Here is a 22,998-nt window from a genome sequence, read left to right as displayed (position 1 = left end):
AGTGATGCTCAAGGCAAGCAAAGCACTCAGGCCACCAGCATCCCACCACACACTCGCCAGCATTAGCCAAGTCAATGCTTCAGCTGGGGAAGGAAAAAGTGGAGAAAAAGGAGGGGAAAAAAAAAGCCCTCTCTGAAATTCAGGGCTTCATCTGCTGTGCTCTTCTTTGGCTTTGTTTTTGTTTTTACAAACAGGGCTCTTGGAAACCTTGGCAATCACTATTTTAAAGGGCTCCCCCCTCCCCCAGGCCTTTGTAAGGCTGTAGGGATCTACATGCCAGGAGCAGGATTAGCTGGCTTTCTCTCTTCCATCTTATGGTTTTATTATTCTGCACCTTTTGAGGGTACAGTTTATCCCGAGTAATTAAAACACATTTAGCTGTACAAGTCCAAACCATAATGGAATAGCTTAGGTTTTATATTTTTTAATCTCTTTTTTGTGTGTCCTCTTTTCCAGGAAGCCTGATACTATAGCTGGCTTATTTAAAACAGGAAACTCCCTTGAAATGTGCTGGTGTGGAAGAGGTATTTTAGCAGAAACGTGGTATATTAGAGCCTTACGGCGGGACCGGGCAGCGCTGCGCTCCCGACCTGCCTCCTCCCCGAACGGACCCTGCCTCGGCATCACGACATGGTTCGAGTCTTCCCCCTACAGAAACCAAGCAGGAAAACTTCGCTGTGGGATGCCCAGCGCGAGGGCTGGATGGCTGCAGCATCTCCAAAAATGCCCAAGAAAGCTGCTCATTTTTTCACTTTTCCAACTGGGACGACTCCACCACACTACAAGAATTAGGTACAGCCTAATAGCTGCTGCCTGCATGGTCCTGGGGCTGGTCCTGCCCTCGCCTTCTGAATTTATTTTGTTCTGTTACTGCATGAACTGGCCCCATGACGGGGAAGGAAAACACCGTGTCCAAGGGTATAATCCCATTGCTCTGAGGAACGATGCTGCGAGCCCCGGCGCTGAAGGCAAACCCACATTACTCACTGCATGCTCTACAGCAGGGAAGTGCAAAGCAAAATAAAAACAAAACCAGTGTGGGGGAAAACAGCCTGATTTCTCTGCGGTCTGACTCTAACAGCAGCTGGGGCACAGGGTCCTGCTCCTGCCAGGTGGGCGGCCCTGGAGGAGACCCCAACCTTGTCCCCATTCCCTGATCCCACTCTCCCTCGCTCACCCAGTACCAACTGCTGGGAGTTGAAGCACGGCAGAGAGAGCAGACAGGCTTTTGAGACTCATTTTCTACAACTGGCTTGTCCGCTTTTCTCAGCAAATATTTCTAATATTAAAATAGTAACATTGCTTTCCCTCTTTTGCACAAGGCTTGGCAAAAATGCTTGGAAAATACTGCTTATCTGCTTGCTACCTGGCAGGGGGACATGCCAAGGACACACTGGGCTCCTGCTCTTTGGGATGGGATGGGATAGTACAGTGTGTGGGGATGAGACTGTTCTCAGGGAAAGCCTGGCTTTAGGTAACAGAAATGGTCATATTTGTCAAATCTCCTTTACTTAAGAATAAAATCAAACAGCTTTGAGGAAAGCATGCCAACTCTTCAACAAACGAGAGTTAAATATTTGCAAAATTAGTCCAGCAATTTCAGCGCAGAACCGTAGCGGGGAAAGAGGCTCCAGGCAAGAGGATGCTCTGCGCAGCCAGAGCCGGCGGGAAGATGTCCCTCCTCGGGGAGCACCCGCGGATCAAAGCTGCTGCCACAAACACCTGCAGCTCCGACGGGGAGGCCACAGCGCCGAGGCCGAGCCTCCGACCGGGATGCTGCGAGCTTCATCCGACTGAGATGCGGGCACGCCAGCGACCCTCCCGCTCGGGCTCCGTGCCCTCAGCCTGCCCCTACTCCTCGGCAGGCTCTGAGCCCTGCAAGGTGCTGGGGGTGCACACCCCAGGAAGCCCTCTCCTGCGCAGGGAGCGAGAGGGAAGGGGCCTCGTGCCCCTGCACCCACCCAGGGGCTCAGCCGGCAGCTCCTGGCTGAGCATCACCAAAATGAAACCACCTCCTCTGTCTAAGGCATGCCCAGGGACTCACCTAACAGAGAACTAAAAGATTATCGAGAGGCCCCCAAACTGCTTTTCCCTTTTTGACAGCGATGCGCTGGGCAAGGCTGGCAAAGGAAAGGGGGGTCACTTCAGGCAGTGGGCATAAAAGTCCTTTTTTCCTTTTTGTGGATATTCCTAATTAACAACATCTATGAAAATGATTTATTTCATGGTTTTCTCCCTTCCTCCAAGTGTCGTATGTTCATCACTTTTTAAAAAATTTTATTCTAAAAAGCCAGGACAGAGGGAACGTACCTTGCACCTCGCTGAAGACTAACTCCCAGACCGACCACCTTGCCCCCGCCGGGCTGGCAAGGGCTGACACTTCCCTCCCCACGGACGACTGTCCCTCTCAGATGACCCTCGCCAAGGGACGGTGTCACCACTGCACAGGTTGTGTAACCACCAGGCTGCAGCTTGGTGGCCTCAGCCAAAAAAAAGGGCTAAGCTGAACGTGGGGGAGGCCGCAGCCTCTCTTACCTAAAGAGCCTCTCAGCTGGGGACATGGCCCATGAGTGATGGCACGAGGGGACCTGCTCACGCCATACCCAGACACCAGCACCGAGCCCACCACGTGCACCGCGCTACATAAATAAACAAACGAAGCCCCTGAAGACAAAAGCCTGATGAACAAGACCAAAACCACCCGTGCTGGCTGGAGAAGGACCAAGCAACCACTGAAGGAGAGCGGAAAACCCAAGGACAGAGACTGTCCGTTACCAGAGTAACCTCCTGAGGACTTGATGTACATCTGCCCGTACTGCTCCTCCACCATGGTGTCATACGCCTCGTCGTCCTCCTCGTCCTCCTCGTTGTGGTAGGAGGTGGGGCTGTCGGTGGTGGGAATGCTGCTGGCGCCGGGGCTTGTCCGCTCCCCCTGCGAGTACTGGACCTGCTGGACGTTGGGGATGAGGGTGGCCAGGTTGGGCATCCCGTAGTAGGAGACACGGGAGAGCTTCAGGGGACCGGCGTTGGAGCCACCACCGCCGGTCCCCTCCCGGGCACCGGGCTCGAGGGGCCGCTTGCCGGGCAGGCCGGGCAGGGCAGCTGCCTGCAGCTCGAGGTTCTCGTGTTTGACGCGCGTGAGGAGCGGGATGGGCATGGAGGGGGACATGACGTAGGGCGCCGAGGCCGACTGCAGCTGGTTGCAGGGGCTCTGCGGCTCCGAGCTGGGGTCTTCGATCATGGTGGTCTGAGAGTCACAGTGGGGAGAGCTGACCTTGAACATCAAGTCCGTCCCTTTCTCCACGATGTGCTGGATCTGCAGGAAGCCCGCCGTGTACATCACCACCAGCTGCTCGCTCGCCGCCATGGTCAGCTTCCCGGTGTAGCAGAAGGAGAGGATCTGCTGGAAGCAAGCGGGGGGGACGGTACCCGGCAGCTCAAAGGCATTTTTGCTGTTCCCACTGAACAAGTCTCGGAAGTAGAGGCTGCTGGCGGCCAGGACCGCCCGATGTGCCTTGAAGGCTTGGCCCTTCACCACGATGGAGACATCGCAGTACAGCCCCAGCAGCCGCTGCTCGTTCAGGCAGCCCAGAACGGTGTTCCCAAAGTTGGGAATCTCTATGTGCAACATCTGCGACATGGCTCAGGATCGGCTGGAGCTCCTCAGACATTCAATGCAGGAATATCCAAAGTAGGGCACATCTGAAAAAGGGAGAAGGCAGGGAGAGAGGCACAGCATTTTTAGACAGTTCACCAAAGCAGGCAGAAGCAGAGGAACCCACCTCACTCGACATCAAAGGCTCAAAACTAAGCTCTGAGAGCTGATGCACAAAAGCAGTCGCTTATAAAAATTACTTATCAATGTTTTCAAACAACATTCGAAATGCTTTTGGTGGATGGCAAAGGATATTCCAAAAATGCAAGTATTTTCTTCAAGTTGCGGTCTGTTTAAATAAGCACCACTGATCTATTCCCCCAGGGGCTTTACTTTATGCAGGAAAATCTGAACGGTAATGGGAGAGGAGTGAACAGTAAAGCAAACGTGAGATAGAATCATAGAATTGTTTAGGTTGGAAAAAATGTTTAAGATCATTGAGTCCAACCGTTAACCCAGTCAGATAGTCAGACAGATCTCGGGTAGCATTATATAAGAAACACAAAACCCAGCAGCTATGTTGAAACTACAGAAAAGATATTTATAAAACAATGTGCCATTCTGCCTGAAATAAATACAGGATTCTGCCGGAGCAACAGCTCCCAGGAAAAAGCACTTTGAAAAGCAATCTTGCCATTTGCACCAGAAAGAGGGAGCATTTCAACAGTTAAACCCCTTCTCAACAGATTTATCCTCCAACAAAACGAGGCTTATCTCCAAATTAAGCCAGATATTTGAGCCCCAATAAAACAAACCAATGTGCTGCAGCGAGCCGCCTACCAAGTTGTCTCCTTATTTTTCTCCCCTAAATCCAAAGTGGGGCAGGGGGAGCCCCAGCCCAGCCCCTCCTGCAGCCGGAGCCCCCCAGCCCACTGCCCCGGCTGGGGGTACCGTCCCCAGCCGAGCGGCTTCAGGGACCCTCCGAGCAACCTCACATGAAACGGGCTCGAAGCGACGGCTCCGGCTTTGCATCCCACCGCGGCCGCTCTTTAAGGCCAGCTGTACCTTTTGGCCATGGGGATAATTCCTCCTTTCACCGACCAAATAAAGCCTCGCGTTGGAAGGGACCTCGTGCACAAACCCCATGCAACGGCGGAGCAGGTAGCGTTAGTGCAGCCCGGGCACTGAAACTCCAGCAAAGCAAATCACTGCGGATTCACCGGCACAAGCCGGAGCCCAAACCCCCCCGTCCCCCCTCCCCGAGCTCCATGCAAGAGTCCAGCAGATTTAAAATCCTGTTTGCCTTCGATACTACTGAGGAAAAACTACGGTTAAGTAGTACTGAAAGCTTCTAAGAACAATATTTTTTAAAAAAAGGAAAAAAAAGAAGTTTATCTGAGAAAGATTAAAAAAAAAAATCTCTGAAAAGAAAATAATAACCCACAAAGAGCTGCTCTGTTCCCATTGCTGGGAAAAAAAAAAAAAAAGTCCTATCTGCAAGGCCACGGGGTAACAGGAAGAAAAGGGAACACACTCGGAGCCAATTTAATTGTATCTGCATGGTTAAAAAAAATTCTTCCGAGCGAGGAAGTTGCCGGTCCCCTCGCCTGGCTGGGAGCAAACGTACCTTCAGCAGCGGCCGTCCCCAGCGCGGCCGCTCGCCGCAGGGGTCTGCGTCCCTCCGGATCGCCCCGGCCGCCACGCTATACGCAGCGACGACGATCGCTCAGGGGAGGGAAAAAAAAAATAATATATAGTATCAAACCCTGGGTTTGTATCTGCTGTAGCTCAAGCTTTTACCAAGTCAAATCTCCCCGGCAGCGCACAGCATCTAAATGAATAGGCCGGATGCAGATTAACATTCAGGCTGCTCTCTGCAATGAATAGAGCCCTTTGATTAGGGACCTGAAGTAAATGCCAGTTTCAAACCGAAGCTTTAAAAACAGAGAAATATCAGTGCCAGAGGAATGCTCTCAGTGTTGGTACAAGACAGACTTTTGATGAGTCACTGCAATGCAAACAAAGATGGCAGAAATACTGTACTGTATGCTGATGAAATGCTTAGTGGTGCCACGGCAACTGAGACAGGTTTTAAATTTATAGTGCAGTTTTGCATATGAATTACGCTGTAAACTGCCTCCCCTGCCATCTAGTACATCCAGAGTGTCAAAGCATTTAAACTATTCCAAACAGTCTGCAGAGCTGGCACTGCTGCTGGTTAACTCCTGCAGCCGGAGGAAGGCGCGGCGAGCATCCCCCAGCACCCCCCCGCATCCCCCCAGCATCCCGCCTGCCCCGGCATCCCCCAGCATCCCACCACCCCATCCCAGGGGCTCCCCAAAACCACCCACCCAAAAGGACAGCTTTGGGAATGCCCAAATCTGCCCAAAATAACAGTGCTCCTTGGGCAGTCACAGTCCTGATTCTCCCCCCCCTCCCCATACAAGAAAGCCTTTCAAATGCAGGAAAAATGTTTACCCCTTGGGGAAAGCTTCTTTCAGTCTGTGGCTGAATCCACTAAAAGCAAATCCATTTGCTTAAGTAATGAAATCCTAGTCACATTGTCTCCTGGATTCAGATTTTAAATTACCTTCGCATTTATTGAGCATGTTTGGTGCTTTTTTCTGGGAAAGAGGGTGGGGCCTCACTTTGCTTACTTCTCTCTTGCCCAGAGCGTTTTTATTTCTGCTATTGCTCTCAGATTTGTTTCAATTGCTGTGCTCGGATGGTCACACGCAGTTAAAATTTAGGAGATTAGAGGTGAAGCCATCCTCAGAGGAGGGATAACCGTAGGGAGCGCAGACGGGGCCGGTGATGCTCCGGCGTGACCCTTCCCTGCTGATCATGCTCGTACCTCCGCTTCCACCGTCCAAACAGATGTTTGGTGCATTAAGTTCAACTTGAAAGCAGCAAACTGCTGCTGCTCCCGAACGCCCAAGGGCTGGCTGCCTTCCCCTGCTCTTTCAGCAAACGGCACTGACACGTCTGTTCTGCATCCCACAGGACCTGCAGCCTCCCAGCGCTCGGCAGAGCCGCGACGCTCCCAGCCAAGGACCTCCAGGACCTCCGTGTGTTGGGAGCGCTCAACACTTCATCCAAACCCGGTGTCAGGTCAACGAGATCTCTGCCTGGTGTTGATGAGGAGGCTGAGGCACTGAGAGGGGACCAAGGTGACATCCAAGGAGGGAGGAGGTCAGAGATGACACCACGACAGCCAAGCCCAAGAGCCCAAGACCTCTTCCTACCATGACACCACCAACCTCTCTTGGAGAAGGAAAGGAGTCTGCTCCAGCAAACGCAGATCCACTCTGGATCTGTGAAAATTACTGAAATTAAATGTGCTTTACAGAAACAAAACTTCTCCACTCAGGGACCTGAAGGAAGTCTTGTCCATGCGGATGGCAGACCGTGGGTGGAGAAGGATCTCCTCCTCTTTTCTTCCAGCAAGAGCTCCCTTAGAGCTGGAGGGACCAGGCAGGTGCCGGGTGGGACCTCCTTGAACCTGCTCACAACCCCCTGCCTCGGAGAAACCCAACAGAGCAGGATGAGTGGGACCAGCCAAGGACAGCTTGGTAGCGCAGGACAAACCAACTTAAAATAGATACCAATTATTAATATTGCTTAGAATCTGCTCTATAAACAAGCCAGGCATGCCAGCAGGAACCCATGTGTCTCTCTAAACACACTAAAACTGATTCAGGATACGTTTAAGCTGGTAAGAAGCACCAGAGTGCCCCAGCCTAGCAAATTATTGACAGATTTCATTTAAAACCTCCCATGAAACATCAGAGTTTGAACCAAGATGTTCCACACAACCCATCCCTCCCAGGGTATGCCTTCCACAGGACTGCAGCCTGGCCTGACCACCCTGAAGGGATCCCACCCCAAAACCGCATCACTCCATGGCCTTTTCTCCAATTCCAGCAGATTTCATAGCTGCTGGGCACAAAGCAGCCGAGCTTGCTGGTGGCACTTGGTAAGAGTCTAAACCTCCAGTTTTCCTGGAGAAAAAAGGCCCTGAAACACCCTCATAGGGAAATGGTAAAAAAAGTGTGTTTGCTCTAGAAACAGCACCGAGGAACACAGGCAAAGCTGTACCAGCAAGTTGCAAAAGCCCAAACTGCTTCAATAAACCATAGACCAGAACGGCTGGATTTTTGTTTCTTCCTCCCCATTCTGCCCATGCCTTTTTATGACCAGAACACAGAAAAAAAAAAACCCCACCAATCCAAAACCACCAACAACCCAAAGCCCCCCTAAAAATCCAAGAAATAAAAGGCAGCAGTCTGGAAAGCCAAGGAGAACCTGCTCACCACCAGACCTCACAACCCCTAAAAAAACCAGACACAAAATATTACTGTGACTAGATAGCAAATGCAGTCACATTTGATAATGTCTAACTTAAAAATCTCCTCTATTAAATATATTTTTTAAAAAATAGAGCAGCAAGCGACTTTTGAATTGTTTGAAATGGCTTCAGTCCATTTGACATGGGAAGAAATGCAGGCAAAATGCAGGAAAAATGACCTTAGCAATTACAGATATAAACTCTATTTTGCAATCTTGTCTCCCAAGCTAAGCTGTGCCCCAGGGTGCGGGAGGAGCCCCCACCACCATCGTCACCCAAAAAAATCCAGTCCCCTTTGGGTTGTCATGTCCTACAGGTGACAGATGATAAGGATACCTCCTACCAAATGGGAAAACTTGGACAAAACGGGATTAAAACCAGCCAACCACCCCCGCTACACTGATTATTTAAGATATGTGACCATTCAAGCAAAACATCCTCTTTTTTTTTTTTCTAATGGCAGCTTCTTTTTCCAGCTCTTGGATATAACAGGACAATTTGTACATGTCTGCGTGATTTTTGTAAAGTCATAGCCTTTATCACAAGATGTTCATAAAAAATGCAGCTGTTATTTGATACAACTTCCATGACAGTTTGAGAATCCCCAGTTTCTGCGTTCATGTGCTTTGGGAAAAAAAAAAGAAAAAGGCAGGTTTGCTCTTTTCTAAGCTATTTTCCTGCTCTGAGGCCTGAAAGGTCGGGGTGAGGCGACAACAACAAAGGAAAAAAGCATCGACTTGGAGTAAGATGCTGGCATCAGAGCTCCCCCAGGAGTAATCAGAAATAATTAGATAATGTATTTAAATTGTCTTTTTCCTTAGCCAACATACAAAGAGACTTGGAGACTTCACCCCCGCCAAAAAAAAAAAAAAATAAATCCCCAAAGTCCTAAGTTTCCCGCAGGAAGGTGCGCTGGGCAGCAGCTGGGGCAGGGACAAAGGCAGCAGGACCCTCCGGGGGTGGGAGACAAAGCGGCCAAGGGCTTTCACCCCCACCCAGCCAAAGCCCCTCAAAAGAAAAGAACTGAAAAGTCCTGCCCTTGAAGGCCCCAAAGGGTCAAAGGAAACTTCCCTTTCTTCTGTAAATGAGAAGCGAGGGGGAAAAGCCCACCCTTGGATTTGAGGCTGGCAGGGGGATGTCACCCAGCCGGGCAGGGGCTCCCCAAAGCTGCCCATCACCTTGGAGCTGTCCCCAGTCCTGTGTCCCCCCCCGGGTACAGGGGTGTCACCCGCCCAGCTCTCACTACAGGGTTTGGGTTCTTTTTTTTTCCCCCCCTTTCAATGAAAAGGAAACGCACTTTTTACATAAGCCCGAAGGAAAATACGCAACAGCTAACTGCAAAACTCAGCGGCGAAGTACCATTCTCTGAGCACGGAGCTGCTGTAACGCCTTCAATAAAATAAAGAGTTAAATAAAGTCGAATAAAATGCACTTCAGGTCTACGCTGTGCATACCCCGCCACGCACCACAGGTCGCTGTGTCAGAGAGCCGAGAAGCAAAAAGGAAAAGTCTTTGCACCCCCCACCCCAAAACCGAGCCTCCCCTCTGCTCACGTCGGGGTTTGGGGTGAGAAAACCCGGGGAAGGGAAAGGAGAGGGATTGGGGCACCAACACGAAATGCCGTGAATGCCTGCACAGTTTAATGCCCGTCTTTGGCAGGGGAAAGAAAACGAGGTTAAGTTTGGTAATCAAATGACAGTCATAGCGAGACTCCTCTTCTCTTCTGCAGCATTTGTTTCTGCAGCTCCGAAGTATTTATTTTTGAAATGCTGCAAGTGGCAAGCAGCGAGCAGTGCTAACGTACCCTATTTTTAGTGTAGCAGCCAGTGGCGATGGGTGAAAGAAGATTATTTCTTTCTTATTAAGACAGCAGAAACTGAATTTGCAAATATTACCAAGTAACACATAAGCAACACACACGCAGCAGACATGCGGCACGGAGCTACGTTTGCTTTATAATCCTCAAAGTTCGCACAGAAAGTAAAGAACTGGAAGCCGGGGCAGGGAATGGGGGGGGAAAAAGATGGAAAAGTGAATTAAATGAACGGTGATGATGCAGCCCAGCCGGTGCGTGCAGCCCCACGGCCAGGGCAGCCCGGGGATGGGGTGCTGGGGGCTCACCCTGGGGACCCCGGCACAGCCCCGGGAGCAATCCTGGGGGACCCTGGCACAGCCCCGGCACCGGTGGTGGCTCCCCGGGCTCTGTCCTGCTGCAAGGTGAGTCACCGGCAGCCTGGGCACAGCACCGCCGCCCGAGGTCACCCACCCGGCAGGCTGCTGTCTCCAAAAAGTGCAGTCATTCAGCCAAGGCGAAGCGTGTTATTGCCATTATTATTTAATTAGTTGTTTGTTGTTTTTTTTTTTTCTTATCTATCACTGATTTTAAGAGCTCTCAAAGCAAGGAGAAGCAAAAATAGAAAATGCAACATTTTAGTGGTTTGGGTTTTTTTTTCGCAGATTGCTGCAAGGAAAAGGGGAAGGGAGAGACATGGATAAAAAATACAATTATTCTGCAGAATTTAATTTTTTGCCATCTAATAAAAACTCAAGACCCCGACTAAGTTACGTCCACCAGAAAGCATACAGCACCCCATCACCATGCCTTCTGCAAAGCATGCATCGCCTGCATCCCATCGCAAACATTAATTCACATCCGTAACACATCAAAAAGACAAGTGCCATGCTGAATTGTATTCTCCTCACTCCTAGTACACAACAGCAGAGCTAGCAATATATAACATGCATGACTCAGTTCTACCATCGTGCCACTACGGAACAGAAAGCCTTAAAATAAAGTAAATATCTTAAAAGGTCAATTAAAAAAAGCTTACAAAACATCAGACGCTGCTTCTTGCTAGAGCTCATTACCTAGTATGGTGGAGCTGCCTGTGTGTTTTTTTTCTTGTGCAAGTTAGTCTGTGAGTCAGCATTAACACACATGAGAACATCAGGAATACTGCCTAGTTCTGATGCAATGGAGGTTGTAAAAAAAAAAAAAAAAAAAAAAAAAAAGAAGAAATCGCGCTCCGTTTGGACAGAAGCCTGTAATTCAATTGCCTTTACTTTTCAATTACTGCATAGCCTACCCTGACCAACCTGCAGAGGGGAAGGAAACTTTGCTTACATCTCTGTCTTAAAATTAATGACTTTTACTTTTGGCTACAGCCTATTCTCCCTGCTTTAAAAAAAAAAAAAAAAAAAAGTAGGCACAATATCATTAACCCTTCAAGGGCAGCTAAGCCCTTGCAGCTCTCGGGATCTCCATGTTTTTGTAGAAATTTCAGCACTGGAAAACAACACTGCCAAAAAGTTCTGGCGAAGGAAGACATTTATACATTAAACTTTTAATACTCTATAAAGCAAAGCTACAATTGCATCTGAGCTTGATCCTTAATGGAAATATAAGCTTGCAGAAAAGGAAAGTTATAGACTGCAGAAATTTAACTCTCTACTTCCAGGTTTATAGAAGCAAATACTAGATTGCGCAGGATGTTTTACAAAACTGAGGTTTCTGGCCATTGAACAAAAACTCTGAGAAACCCAAAATTTGTGACATGAGGTGATCACCTCAACCTGATGCCCACTTTCCCCAGGCTGATGGGGCAGAGCAGAAGACCTGCATTTTTCATACACTGCATCTATTGCTCACACTTCAGCAAACAATTCTCTCTCTCCCCCTTTCCCAGGGGGAAACCCCCCCTGCAGACTCATCTCCCACTCGCAGCATCAAGGCAGGAGGGTACAGGAGACTCAACGCCAACTTTTCATTTCTGACTTCTCTGCTCTTGCAACAAACCCCTTCACTGGTCCAACAAATTTTACTCAAAGCTTCAGAATGTGACTATTTCTGTAACGCACCCTAAAACACCCCCAGACAATACTGCAGCCCAGAATATTATATTATATATATGATATTATAATATAGATTATATGTGGTTAATATATTATCTATATATATTTTTAAAACATATGTTCTACATGGTCAAGTAAGTCTTCAGAGCCAACGCTAACATCTTACAAGTTTTGTGCTGCTGTGCCACAGCTGAACAGCCAATGCCCCAGCAGAGCCCCACTGACGCACAGCTCTAGCTAAAGCTTAAATTTGGGGGTTTTAGGGAGATCCAAGCCTCATGCAGCAGAGGAGGGTCAGAGGTTGGAGGGAAGAAAGTCTCCCCAACATTCACGACATACTGCAGACGTGTGCTGCAAACCCTGAGCTGATCCCTCACCGACGAACACCAATTGACCCATCAAAAAAACTGGTAGCTAATGGTAGCTAATGCATATGGATTAATACTCCAGTGGATCCCAAGCATATTCTAAATTCCAGTTTAGTTTGCTGGTTGTTTTTATGAGCAGAGACAAAGACTATAAAATTATTATTTTTTTAAATACACAAGTATAAATAGCTATTAACGCTCATGAACTGACAAGGAAACCCCCTAATATCAGAGATAACATCACTTCTGCAGTCTCCCTCGCACACAAGGGTCTGTCTCAAACCAGCATGAGCCTGGTGGGTTTTTTTTCTTAAGCATGTGGGATACTTGAATACAGATGAATTGAGTTTTAAAGGAAAAAAACCCAAGCAGCAACTTCTGGGCCAAGTTCTTGTGTGCCAAACTTTTCAACTGCCACAGCACAGCTCGACAGTGTTTCAAAAGAATTTAAGCACTGTTTTGAATACTGCTGACAATCTTCCTCATCAAAATTTGTAATTTAAATACCTCAAATCTGAAAAGCACGCTCCCTGGGGCATGCTTCATTCTCCCTCCCTGCCACCCACCCTCTCCAAACCCCGTTTGGCACAAACTCTGTTTTTTTCTGTATCTGGCTGGTTTTTCCCCCACCTCCCGCAGCCCCGCATCCCCCCGGCATCACCCCGCAGCATCCGCTGCATCCCGCAGGGACCCCAGTGCTCGAGCAGAAGTTTGTTCTTCAGATTACCCATGGATGAAATCTTTGTACACATTGCAGTGCCCCAAAACACCATTCCCTTTCTCTTTTATAACTATGATGCCAGTTTAGGGGTAAAACTGTTTACTGGTTTAGAGAGAAAACCGGGCTGCCCGGACTCCTAAGGCAAGAAAGGGTTAATGTGAGGAGCCCCGCTTCCCAAGCCTCTGCTATCCAGTAGATAAGATGTTCCTTCAAATGCCTTCGGATGTGTCAATAAACCTAAAAATAATTCTATGTCAATAAGTCTAATTGGCAAGGAACGGCAAAATTAATTTCTTGGGGTCTATGTGATGTTACAGGCAGCAGCTCCATTTTGGCAGGAGCGTGTTTAAGATTCCCTCCCAGTGCTGCAAAGCACCTTGAAAGGTCGACGAGCGCTTTCATATTCTCAGATCCATCTACAACGCTGCAGCAGATGAAACGGATTGACCTAGACGAGAACTGAAACAGTCTCTGTGAAATAATCCATCAACACCCTTCGCCAGCCGCAGCCGCCTTTGTCATGGGCACGCTTGGAAATCGCACCTACCTATTGCAGCCGATCCGGGGCTGGAGAGGGTTTAAATCACAGCCCCGCTCTCCTGGGATGTAACCAAACACGGCATCGATAGCTGCAGAGCCGCCCAGACGGCACACAACATAAAATACCTCCATATTAAAGTGTGTGCAAAGCCTGTGCCCATTACTGAACTCATTAAAGACAGTGATACTTTGTAACATACTCTAATCTTTAATATTCATAGCTTGCTTCATTTGCATATCATGCCATAAATAGTTGAAGCAGAGGTAAAACACAAAGCGCTCTACTTGCATTTCTAATTATGCCTAAAATCAAATGTAAATCACAACACATCCAAGACACAGAAAATATTAAATTTGCTGTCTCTCAGTTAAAAATCTTCATAAAAAAAAAAAAAAAAGCCAACCCACACGCACAAACCCAATTATTTTTAAAAAGAAAAATCAAATAGGCGTGTGTAGCGGGGATGACACTGTTCTCAGAGGGGAGCTCACACGTCCAAGCCCCAGCCCTGGCGATGCCCCCCAGCCCTGGCCGCAACCCCTCGGGCCAGCGCTGGCACCAGCTCATCTCCTCAACCCCTAAAAAACCTGCATTTACCACCCAGCTGCGCTGCAGCGGCTCATTTAACCTTGGTCTTTGAAGACACAACAGGAGCCTTTTGCTCTGGGGCAGCTGGGAAAGCTGATCTCCAGCAAAGGAGGTAAATTTGAAGAATCAGCTTGAATGTGAACTTCTGCCACGGCGTTGGGCTGGCTGGAGGTTGGTGCTTCAGCATCGCCAGCCGGCGCGGGAGGGAAAGTGCTCCCCGAGGCTGGGAGCTGCTAAACCCCGAGGTTTAATGAGAAAAGAGGTGTTTTGGGGTGCTTGTGCTCAGCAGCTCCACATCCAGAGGGAAACAGGTGATTTCTGCTCACAATGTACCAAAACTGGTCGCACGGGTCGTTTTTCACTGCTCTGCTTTTTCCTGAAATGTGGAAGAAACACCCCTCAGAGCCGGGTGCTGCCCCGCAGCGTTCCCACACCGGCACCAGCACCCACCAGCATCAGTCCCACGGAAAAGGCTCCAGATGCCGCTGAACTGCCGGCGATGCCATCCGACAGAGAGGCTTGGCGTTACGGCGCCGGGTGCCCTCCAGACACATCCTGGGTGTTATCCCTTATTATAAGAGCTACAGCAAATTCACCTGCCTCCTCCAGAAAGGGTACTGGGGAACTGGGCGGTGTGGTTAATTGCTCATGGGACTGCAGTCCCCAGCCACCACGATCCTGGAAGATTGGTTCCCACGACAACTCTCAGGTTACTGACTTTTAAGGAAAAGCGTGGTCCTGGTGCAGCACAGGAGAGGACCCACAGGACCTGCTGCAACCCCAACCCAGCCCTGGCCCTGCTGCCACACTCCCGCACTGAGATGCTGCTCCTTGCCCACTGCACCGACCCAACACACTGCTGCTGCTTCCAGGAAGCTCAAAACCTTCCTCCTCTTCATCCATCTCCCTGTTCCTCTTCATCCATCTCCCTGTTCCTCCTCTTCATCTCCCAAGAAGCTACTCACAACAGAGAGGTGCAGCATCCACGGTACTCAAAATAAAATGAAGTTTTACAGATTTATGCCCAAAGATTTAATTAAAATCCAATGAACCAAATTTTGCAGAAGTAGGACAAAATTCACACATTTTGGGAAGCCTCAAGGAGCCCTTGTCCAGCAGAGGAACATGCAGCAAGGCGGGCTGGCTGCTGCACGGCACGGCTGGCATCCTTTCCCACTTACCTTCCCTTTACCTCTGGGACTCCAGCTGCATAAATGCACTACATCTTAATGAAAGGCTTTTGTGGGTGGCTGTCCCCAGGGAAAAATGCATTTTTAAGTCACTTGAACCAAGACTGATTTTGAAGAAAGAGCCAGCTAAACATCACCAAAGGGAGCCAGGCACCCAACAGTCGCCCTGGCTGGGAGTGCAGCTCCCAGCCACAGCCTCTCCCTTATTAGATTTTTCCCATTTTACCAAAGGGTTATAGAGACTTCTGAGAATGAAAAGCTGAAAGAAAAAAAAAAAAAAAAGTATCATCGCCATGTTCTGCTCCTACTTGTACGCCGGGTTTCCAGGGTCCCCAGATCCCATCAATTGAGTGGGTCCAAGGACTCGTGTGAGGGTCCCCCCTGGGTCCCCCCATGCTCTTGTCCTCCCCTGGCACTACAGCTCGTCCTGCTCCCTTTCCAGGCTTGTGTCCAGCTCAACAATATTGCATCGGTTCTATCAAAGAGTTAAAGGATCTTTTCTGCAACAGCAACTTCCAAAGAATTCCAGAGACGTCATTAAACTTAACCCCAAAAGGTGAGCGTTTGCTCCGTCCCCCCAGCCCGCGCTGAGGGAGAAGTGAAAGCGAGCTGCTCGCAGCCTGCAAAGCTTTTTTGCTGTTCGTATGTACCCTGGCATCTTGCCCGGACCTATTTTTAAGCCCATTTACTAGAAATCCCACAAATTAAAGGAAATACGGATAATGTTGTAAGAATCCTTTGGGCCAAATAAAAGCTACACATAATTTTCCTTGTGCATCAGAGTAAGATCCTTAACCACAAAAACCAGATTTCCCCAAAGCTCTTTTGCAACAGTGAGAGAATCTTGTTTTGTAAAAAGTTGCTTTGATTCACTCCTGGATTACAGGGAGCGCGGCAGACACCGCTGCCTCCCGGCCAAACCGGGAGAGGTGATTACTGTTATGAAACAGAAAGGTGTTAGGAGAACACAAATAAATTAAACATTTCTAGCTCTGGAATTGTGACTATTAATGACAGCAAAGCATCAGAAAGGCCTCATGGAGAGAAGCTGTACGGTGGTTATTGGGGTTTTTTTTCTCTGCATAGGAGACTGTTGTGTGTTTTCATTTTCTAGCTGCTTTCAAACCATGTGTGCATGGTGCTCATGAAGGGCCAATGTGCTGGAAAGCCTCCTCCAGTGCACTGCTGTCCTGGGCAAATTCCTGCTCGGTGCACCCCAACCCCACCTTATCCCAGCTCTGAGAAAAACCCCATAATCTTGTTTTGACAGTCCATCAAATAAGGAGACCACCAAACTCATTTCACTTGTCCTCATGCCAAAACCTGCCCTGTTCCAGGCAGGACAGCCACCACAGACCTGCTTCTCCATCTCCGGTGCCCATCCCGGTGCCACAGCGGGGCTGGGGGTGCTGCCCCCCCACTGCCCACCCGCACCCCCAGGATGGGGACAGGACGACGCTGACACAAGCTGTGCATCACGCCAGCCGCTGCAACGGGTCTCCACAGCATCTCCTCGGGGATTTTATGTGAAACAGTGATTTTATGCAAAACAGTGATTTTACACAAAACAGTGATTTTACGCAAAAATAAATCTGTGCTCTGTATCTCTATATTTATATAGTTGAAGTGGGGTCTCTCATGGCGTGGGCACGAGGGAGGGGCAGTGCAGGAAATAAGTGATGGATCTTTGCAGAAAGCTCACCTGCCTCTCTGGAAATCTCCATCCTGGGCGAGTGGTGCTAGTGGCCAGAGGCAGAAGCGCCCCCGCTGGGTGTCAGCCCCCCGTTTCCCAGGGGCACCCCTCATCTGCCACCGCAGCAAGCGGAAAAGGGGCGAGCAGCACCGACGGCCCTTCCCCTCCACGCACTGCCCTGGCTGGAGGAGGCTGCTCCTGCCCCCTTCCCTTCCACCCCTTGCCCACACCGGGTAAATAAAGGAGCATCCAACATGCAGCGTCTTCCGCACCGGGGCCATTGGGAAGGAAGGAGAGAGCCTGTGTTTTATACAGCATCTGCAATTTTAACTATGCAAAGACTCCATCGCGTTAAATAAACTCCAGTAACAGCTCTTGTATTTCGGTAGGATTAAAAAGAAACTAGCAACCAGATACACGTTTCAATAAAACTCATAAGACAAGCAGAAACAGCCCCAAAACACAACGGTAAAAGCAGCATTTGTGGCTAGTCTTTGCGGGGAGGGGATGAGGAGAAGGTGCTTCATTTCCAACAGCGATAAAGCAAAGCGAAGCAATCATCATTAAACCTGACTCTCCCTTCACTCTTGTTCATCCCCAGCAGTCGCTTAAAATGTCTTCCTCGCAAACATTTCAGCTTCCTTTTAAAAAGAAAAATAATTATGCAGGGGAATAACCACTTCTATTCTACAAAGGCACAGATCTGAACAGTTAAACACGCAACTTTGGGAACTTTTCCAAGATTTATATGTTTTGCATGGAAAGCAAATGTTTTTTTTCCTGCCTGGGAAAATATTTAAGCGCTAAGTTTATGAAGCCAAGTCCATTTATTCCCAGTTTATGTTGCTGCTCAGATGGAAACTAATTAGTGATTTAACCAGCAGCGTGGGGATGCGGCGCTGGCCGACGCCGCGAGCCCCCGACCCGTGGCTGTGCCAGCACGTGGCCCTGGGGGCTCTGGCGCAGAAATAGGTTTTCTCCGCGGCAGAGGGCGGCAGGACTGGCTGCAGGGTGGCACTGTGGCCACCCTTCCCCACAGCACCCCGAGGGCGGGCAGTGCAGAGATGCCCAGGAGAGAGCCTGAGGTTTCCTTCCAGCCCCGCCAGCCGCAGCTCATCACCATCGCACTTTTCGACACAGTAAAAGTCTTTTTCGAGTGATGCTCTTAGAAATAGCAACACTTGATTTGCATTTCCCCGCGCACCTGCCTTTCTTACTGAATTGCTGGCTTCGCTGCGTGCAGATTGAAACTCCTCCTTGTCCTCCCGGCTCAGAGCAGCTTCCACCTCCACCAGTGCTGGGTGGGACCCGCGCCCGCGAGCCGAGGCAGTGGTGGGGAGCATCCTGCTGCCAGCAGCTGGGATGCCGGTGGGCGAGACCGGGGCCAGGCAGCTTTCCCCACCGAGATGGCATCATGACAGCGAGACGCACCACGCGACCGTCCCGGTACGGAGCAGCAGGAATCACACAAATATTATCGAACATAAACCAACCCCATTTCTCAGTCCAGGCTCTGATGTCACCTGCACCAGTACCTTCCACAGGTGCATTTTGTAAATACATCTCCCCTCCTTTTTTTTATTGCCTGCCAGTGCAGCGCCCCGGCTCCCGAGGAGCTGGCAGAGAGGGAGGTGGAGGCAGCAGGGCTGTGTGCGGGGTGCTGGCGGCAGCCACCTTGCTTGTCCCCAAATTGGGGAACCCAGAGAACAAGCTTTGGTCCTTCGTTACGTAGGAGCAGACGTGGAAAAAAGCCCCAGTGGGGCTGGGGACCATGTGCCCGTCTGAATGGGGTGACCCCAAAGAGTAACCCCGGCTCAGCAGCATCGTCCCTGAAGCGCACCGCTGGCAGAGCGAGACCAGAGCAGCCCCAGGCAGCTCCCACAGCACCCTGACACTCACCTCCCAGAAAAAAAAACAAGGGAATATGGCCCACGAGGCCTTGCCATGCTGAGAAAGAGCTTCCACGTCAGAGCTGGGACCCGCCACCTCCCCAGGTCCCTGCCCTCGCAGCAGAGGGTGGTTGCACACCCACGCAACAACCCCGCAAAGACATTCCCATGAGCTGGGAAGGAAAACCACCCCAGTTCTCCCAGGGAACTCTTAGCCTGGGAGTTACTTCTTATTTCTAAGAGGGGCTTGTTCTGGCCTGCCCCAGAGCAATATCCATCTTTCATCAATTGAAAGATGATAAAACTCTGAGATCTGTTCAGCCCAAACTCTCAATTAGTTGCTCAGACACCTGGAGACTTTTCACCCCAGACTTAAGATCCTTCAGCTTTTTACAGCAACGCGGCAAGTGATTTGCCTCTATTTTTCCATTTATTTGTGTATTTTTCAAAATCTTTCTGGCCAGTTAGACCAGAACCATCACGATTGCGAAATCCAGGAAATTTGCTGCAACGCTCTGTAACACTTGCAAGGCAATTAGCCAAAACCTCACACAAATAAGCTTTTTTGCCACACTGTTCTAACCACCAAGCATTAACCCATTTTCTTAGGAAACAACATCTGCTGAAATAACTTCCTAATCTAGGAGCAGGCGTGGAAGAAAAGAGCTGCTGCAGTATCTAGTCCATGGTAAACAAAATTTTTAGGCGGAGTTGTCCTGCTCAGGGGGTACCAACTCGCCCCAGCTGAGCAAAGGGCTCCTTACGCAGACCCTCTCCCCAGAATATTTATTACCTGGCCGGGAAAACTGATAGGGTCAAAGCTTTCCCTGCAGCACTGATGTGCCTTAGAGACAGTGCTTCCCCCGAGGAGCCCACAGCAGAAGCAATGGTGGAACAGCCTGGGGCTTCAGGGCATGGATTTGCACCCCTGAACCTGACTGTCACAGGGTCTGAAATCCTGGGAGCTCTAGGAGCAGCATCCTATAGCTGTAGGAATAAATCACGGCACAGGCAGGACAGCTCCTGGGTAATCGTTGGTAATAATAAAGAAACCGCTGGGCAATAAAGCAACCGTTTCCATTTCCTACCCCTGCATTTACACAGCTTTTCTTCCTGGGAAGATGTCAACATATAGCAAAAATTAAGCTTCATGATTTGCCCTAGGAAACCGTTATCACACACAGATAAACTGAGGCAGAGCATGATAATGTAACCAACATTACCCAGCGACCCAGCGCTCGCAGGCAGCAAGACAAAAATCACGCTCAATACTTTTCCTTATTTCAGATTAAAATAGCAGCTACGCTTCTGTGCTATTTGTTATAACTCATTCCCTCCCTTATTCTCTGTCCCTGCTTTCTCCCCCATCCTGAAAAACCAATAAAATAAAATAAAAAGCTTCCTTTTGGGAACGCGGCGGTAATAATACTGCTACCATCTGTTGATAAGTCCAAGAACCTGCACAGGGAGGAAAGAGGCTGCAAAGCTGAAAGGGAGTCAAGTGTTTGCATGGTTTTATTGAGAAATGAAATCCAGCTTTAAACACAGTAAATCGGAGACTATTCTGAATCACCTCTTGAATTTTTTAATGCTACTCCTGGGAGCACTGAAGGTAAATATGTTAATTTGACTTCAATCATGGTGCAGGAAAAAAAAAAAAAAGCACGCTGTATTAGTTTAGGGTACCAAGTCTTAAAACTATTCATGCATTTCTGCATATTTTATACTCAGCAAATAAAGTTCCAAGGTTCTATAAGGAGGCTGCGAAATTATTCTGAGTAAGCAATAATGAGGTGTGCATTATATAAGGCTGATACTAATGGTAATCTATTATTAAAATTTAAGAGTTATAGCAGCTACATTTCAAACAGTCCTCCAGCTGTTTTTCTTCTCTAGGAAGGGAAAGCAGCACCTGGAGAAAGGAGGTTGGTGAGACAGAGGCTTCATATGTGGTGCACGGGGTAATGGTCTCCGACCAAGGTGCACCCCAGGTCCTTGGGGTAATCCTCCCGATATTTCTCTAATTAACTCTCCCACTGTGTACCACCACCGCTGCGGTCAGCAGCCTCGTCCAGCCGCTCAGGCACGGTCACGAGCCACGGCAGGTTCATATTCCCAGCGTGTTTAATTCTTTGCCTGATGTTTCAGTGTAACGGATCTCCCAAAACCCATTAGGCATTAAAAAATTAACAGGGTTTCAAGTTTGTACATCTTAGTGATCCTCGCAGCTATCTTGACCCTCGATTTCTGCCGCGATACCCCTCTTAGGCTGGAAGGAGGGCATGAATGTGACCAGTAAACCTGATGTGCCTTTCCTACCTGTGCCTACGCTCCGACCAAATCACCTCCAGCACCCTGAGAAAAGACATCCTCGTCGGACACACGGGCCACGTCAAACACACCATGGGATGAGCGCAGAGTCGCAGCCTCGCGATGCTCGTCAAGCTCAAGCCGAGCTTTGCCTGGTGCTGGTGCGAGCTAGGCCTGCTCTGCCCCTCTCCCAGCCCCGCTCCTTCCTTCCCAGGGGCCCAGGCTGGAAGAAGAGCCCCACGGTCAAACCTCGGCATGGGGCTGGGGACTGGCCACTCGCCCCGATGGGGAGTCGCCGGGCGCTGCGGGATATGATAAGGACATATCATCATCTAGTGCAACAGCACCTCTCAGCACTGCCGCGAGAGAAACAAACAGAGAAAAAACCCAGAGTTTGGCTCATTTTCCTCCTTCCTACATCTTTCGGTGAGAATCAAAAGGAGTCTCTGGGGGCTGTAAATCTGTATCTGACAAACCCATACAGAAATAGGCACATCAGCGAGGGACCAGGCACTGCAGCAACGCTGGGCCTCTCCACGTTTAACCTGTTACAGCTCCATCTCGCAGGGCTCACGGACCCCCAACACGCACCGGGAATGCAGTGGTCTCGCTGCATCGCCTGCCCTTCGGAGACAAATCCCCCCTCGGCTTGTATGAAATGCAAATTTAAATTTTAGCTGCATTTCACAGTGTATTGCTAGCGTGCAGCCACGTTCTTTTTTACCAATGCAATTTTTCAGTGAGTTTAGATCTCAAAGGCAATATTCTGCCCAAATGAAGGGATAACAAAGCATAATAATTTCAGGAGAAACAAACTTTCTGCACTGAAAGGGATCTTAAACAGCGATGAGCTCTTTGCTCTCCAGGCTGGACGGGGTGCTGGGAAGCAAACCAAAGCAGAAAGGATGGAGGGGGCACAGAGCAAGCCGGCGTTTGCTGGGTGTTTATGGCACCCAGCTGCTCTGTCTGCCCATTCCCTGTTGTTTCACCACCTACCTGGGCCGAAGGAGTTAACAACTCTTCTGGGACAGCGTAACAGGAGATGGGAGTTAGTCATCTAGGCATGTCCGGATCGGTATGAACCGGGAGCTGGCGTATGAATGAAGTTGCCTTGGAGATGCAGCCAAAACCAATGACCAGATATTAACTTTTCACAACGGGCTGCCAAAGGAGGCAGAACACGCGAAACCAGCAGGACGACAGCTTCCAGCGGAGGCGGGAGTGTCTGGATATGACGGGAGGAACCCCTGAGCCCCCCACGAGAAGTAAAACCCTGCATGCTTTTGCTCAAGAGGCAGGAGAAATATCCCCTTGCAAAGCCAAACAGGCCAAGGGTTAGCAACGAAACCCTGGTCTTGGACCTTACGGGATGGGTAAATGATGCCCAGATGCAAGACGCTATCTTCCCCTGGATTAATTTTAAAGTTGATATTAAAGATACCAGCACCCAGCTCCTTACTTCTTTCTGGAAACAGCTTCATAAGCAGAAAAAACAGCTATGGGCACCTTACACAATGCAGCCGAAATGTCATTAAATAAAAACTTTAACAAGTAGTTCAAAGGCTGGGCTGGTGAAGGATTACACGTCAGCAAACATCCCCCTGCCTAATCCCAGTGCTTCACCTCCACTTCCAAGGGCAGTTTTGGAGGCGGGTGAGCAGGAAGGAGCAGCTGCTCTGGCCACCTGCGGGGCGCCTCCGCTGGCACCCAGCACAGTCACTTGGCAGGAGGAAACTCAGCTTCGAGCAGAGGTTTCTTAACCTCAGCTCACAGCAAGGTAGCTTCCTACGAGGCACTTCTCCCACCCTGATGAAGGTGGTCATCCCACTTCCCAAGGGGCCTGTGTGAGGGGGACAGCAGATGAGCAACTTTCTAGTTGGTTGCACCAAGCAGGAAGAGCATC

The 22,998-nt window shown here is 49.5% G+C and overlaps 1 protein-coding gene across 5 annotated transcripts in view; it reads right to left on the bottom strand.

The window, feature by feature from the left end:
- NACC2 (NACC family member 2) overlaps positions 1–22,998 on the bottom strand; it is a 63,124-nt gene that overhangs the window by 18,040 nt on the left and 22,086 nt on the right. The window contains exons 1-2 of one of the 5 annotated variants that reach the window (XM_074846000.1): positions 15,512–15,529; positions 2,776–3,702 (exon numbers count right to left, since the gene is read on the bottom strand). In XM_074846000.1, the coding sequence (XP_074702101.1) occupies positions 2,776–3,640 (865 nt within the window). In that variant the 5' untranslated portion in view covers positions 3,641–3,702; positions 15,512–15,529. Of the gene's footprint in view, positions 1–2,775; positions 3,703–4,660; positions 5,200–5,222; positions 5,454–10,774; positions 11,395–15,511; positions 15,530–22,998 lie in introns of those variants that run through there. The other 4 variants (XM_074845999.1, XM_074845997.1, XM_074845998.1 and 1 more) reach the window with 4 other exon arrangements.

Source organism: Strix aluco, chromosome 20 (genome assembly GCF_031877795.1).
Source record: "Strix aluco isolate bStrAlu1 chromosome 20, bStrAlu1.hap1, whole genome shotgun sequence".
Classification (NCBI taxonomy): Eukaryota; Metazoa; Chordata; class Aves; order Strigiformes; family Strigidae; genus Strix; species Strix aluco.
This window is presented reverse-complemented; position numbering and strand designations above follow the sequence as displayed.